General features: G+C 40.2%; 1 protein-coding gene across 1 annotated transcript; it reads right to left on the bottom strand.

Annotated features, from left to right (window-relative positions):
• Positions 1-1,814: 1,814 nt before the first annotated feature.
• LOC141614287 (uncharacterized) lies at positions 1,815-2,372 on the bottom strand. The gene has a single exon (XM_074433046.1). The coding sequence runs from the start codon at positions 2,370-2,372 to the stop codon at positions 1,815-1,817; it is 558 nt and encodes a 185-aa protein (XP_074289147.1).
• Positions 2,373-3,018: the final 646 nt, after the last annotated feature.

Here is a 3,018-nt window from a genome sequence, read left to right as displayed (position 1 = left end):
AAAAACCTATCCGATCGAGTTAGTCTCACTCGATCAAGTATCACTAATACGTAACAGCTACCCGCATATTACGTCACATACTAACATTGCTAACTTTATAAATCACATTATATCATAACATTCATGCTATTAATTGCCACGTTGTAAAACATTCCATCATGCCATCATTTCATCAACAATGTCTATATATATATCATCACTTTTCATCTCATCAACTTCTAATTCGAACATCCAACCATCAACACATTCCATCACATTGTTACGCAAGTTACTAAGCACACACATGACTCAACACATATTTCCCCCATGTGACCGGTTCAAAGTTGTAGGGCGACCCCTTGCGACTTTAGGACGTCTCCCAAGCCTTTGCACTAGCTCCCACAACTTTTACCCCGGGTTCTTTTTAATTGACTCTCTACGTTCATTAAGTTCATTGGTTACAGGTTTCAGGATCGTCGCTCTGATACCATTTGTAACACCCCCATACTCCGAGTGCCTTACCAGGACCACTCAGGTATGGAGGCATCACCATCTCGGTTGCCCGAGGTATGATAATCAAACAACAGCGATAAAGAAACAACATTTATTACTAATAGTTTAATGAATGATAACAATCCTCAAACCAACTGAAAGTACATTACATTATTCCAACTAACTGTTCTCAAACTGAAATGTAAATAAATGCTAAACTACAGCGGAAGACTCTATCATCATGTCGTGGCCATCCCAGCTATCCCCGTATCATCTCTATACCGCTCAATATCTCGCTCACCATCCCCGAATGGATCACCGCAGTTTACAAAACAACAACAGGGGGTCAAGATACTAATCACACAACCAATGTACATATCAACAATAAGACAAATAGACAATTTGAATCGCTCACACACACACACACACACCAATCAACCGTCTCAATCATCGATCGTCCACCTGGACTACCCGCGATGGGGGACCGCAGCCGGTCCCACCTAAGCCCCGCTCATCGTACGAGCGATAACCATGTATCATTAATGTGCACATCCCCTTTCGTGGCGGGTTCCGAGGAAGGCGAAACTAGGGCGTGAGATCACTCCCGCAAGTGACCCCACTCACCCGAGAACGCATCTCGAGAACCATCACAAACACAACCACACCACACAATCACAATTACAATTACAATCATCATAAATCAATCAACTAACTACAAAGACATCACCAATATCCCATTATGGGACTAATGCGAGTAGGAAATCCTACCCGGAAAGCACACAAGCAGACGGTATCTACAAATTTGTCTCAAAACGCCTCTTCTATGAACTCTCCTCCTAACATATACACATGAATACTACTATTCAACCACTTATTCATAAAAACCCCCAATTACTAAATTAGGGTTTCACTAATCTCAACAAAACGTTATAAAAATTATGCTAGAAGCTTACCCTTGACGCAAGGAATCCAACGACACAAACTACGATGCAAACCGACCGTCTCGATCTCGGAATTGTCAAGAACGCGATTAGGAAGAAGGACCAACTGCTTTCTCTCTTAAACAGGTTTTAGGTTTTGGCAAAAGTGTTTTAGAATAAAGACGAATATGTTTATATACCTTAATCGCGTAATTAACAAATCCCGAGAAAAACCCCCGATAAACCGGACACTCGATCGAGTACCCAAGGTACTCGATCGAGTACCCCCCTACTCGATCGAGTGCCCCAGCTACTCGATCGAGTGCCCAACAGGTCAGAAACTATTTTATTCTGCGACACACCCCTACTCGACAGAGTAAGGGCTACTCGATAGAGTACCCCCAAGACCATAAATACGGAGTATTACAAAATCTTCATATCTTTGATGATTCCAGTAGCCATTGTTTCTAGTCTGACAACAGTAGCCTCATGTTTGCTGCGATTTCTCTGGTGCCAGATGGAATACATCATAACATTTATGATTCCATTGATAGTGTACTTCTTATCCCGAGATCCAGTGATGTTAATCCGCCAATCAGTCACATCATCTCGAGGTAAGCTAAAAGCCATCCATTGTTCAACTCTACTAATGATTGTTTGACTATATTCACAGGAGAAGAAAAGATGATCCAAGGAATCGTTCCCATCTCCACAGATAAGGCGGGTAGTATCAATGTCTAACCCAAAGCTTTTCAGTTTTTCATGAGTGTTCAAACCTTTATGGAAATAAATCCATGCTAGAAGACTGTGTTTGGGAATAGTCATTTGATTCCAGACCAGGGATGACCAAGAGACTTGGTCATTTCTATGTCGAAGATACTCATATACTTTGGCAATAGTATAAGTTTTACCAGGGATGTTATCCCATTGCTTTTGTAAGTAGGGCCCAATAAGAAGATCCCTCACTTTAATCATCTTCATTTGTTGATCATGTTTTGCCTTGCTAGTATGATTGACAACCTTGTTAGTATGTTAAACTTGATAATAAGTGAGTAGTTTCCTTAACTAAGGTTAATGGGGAATTAGGGGAAACCAACATGGGGATTGATTTATGCTTAATCTAATATGTTTCCATAATTAATTTGTTTTCTTGTTGTGATTTCAACTTATGCACATGTTATGTTTGATGAAATGCGAGCCTATGAATCCTTGCATTTTTTACCCATCACTTACCTTTTCAATGAGACTTGTAAGACATAAACCAACTCGAGTCTCATTAGACCAGGCATATAGTTGGATAGGAAGGATTAAGTCGACTTGTAGGTGTTGTACAATCTAATCGATTCGGCTCCGAGACCCAAACCTTCCTAGGGATTGTAAGATATACACTAACTCGATCCCATCACAACAATAATTGTTTGCATCTAGTAGAAAATATGTTTGTATGATCAAATCTCATGAATCCCCTATGAACCCATGACACCCTAGTGCTTTTAATCAATTGTTTTAATCTCATTTTAATCATCTTGCTTGCTTTCATATTTTGTTTGCATTATTATTTTGTTTAGTTGATCTCCTACCTCAACCCAAATTGTGACACCCTTAGACACAACCACTTGCAATCGAA

The sequence above is a fragment of the Silene latifolia genome, chromosome 11 (assembly GCF_048544455.1).
Source record: "Silene latifolia isolate original U9 population chromosome 11, ASM4854445v1, whole genome shotgun sequence".
Classification (NCBI taxonomy): Eukaryota; Viridiplantae; Streptophyta; class Magnoliopsida; order Caryophyllales; family Caryophyllaceae; genus Silene; species Silene latifolia.
Note: the sequence above shows the minus strand (reverse complement) of the source record. Positions and strands in the feature narration are given on the sequence as shown.

Excerpts from the sequence above, each read along its gene's own strand:
- LOC141614287 (XM_074433046.1), bottom strand. The coding sequence starts at position 2,372 with ATGAAGATGATTAAAGTGAGGGATCTTCTTATTGGGCCCTACTTACAA.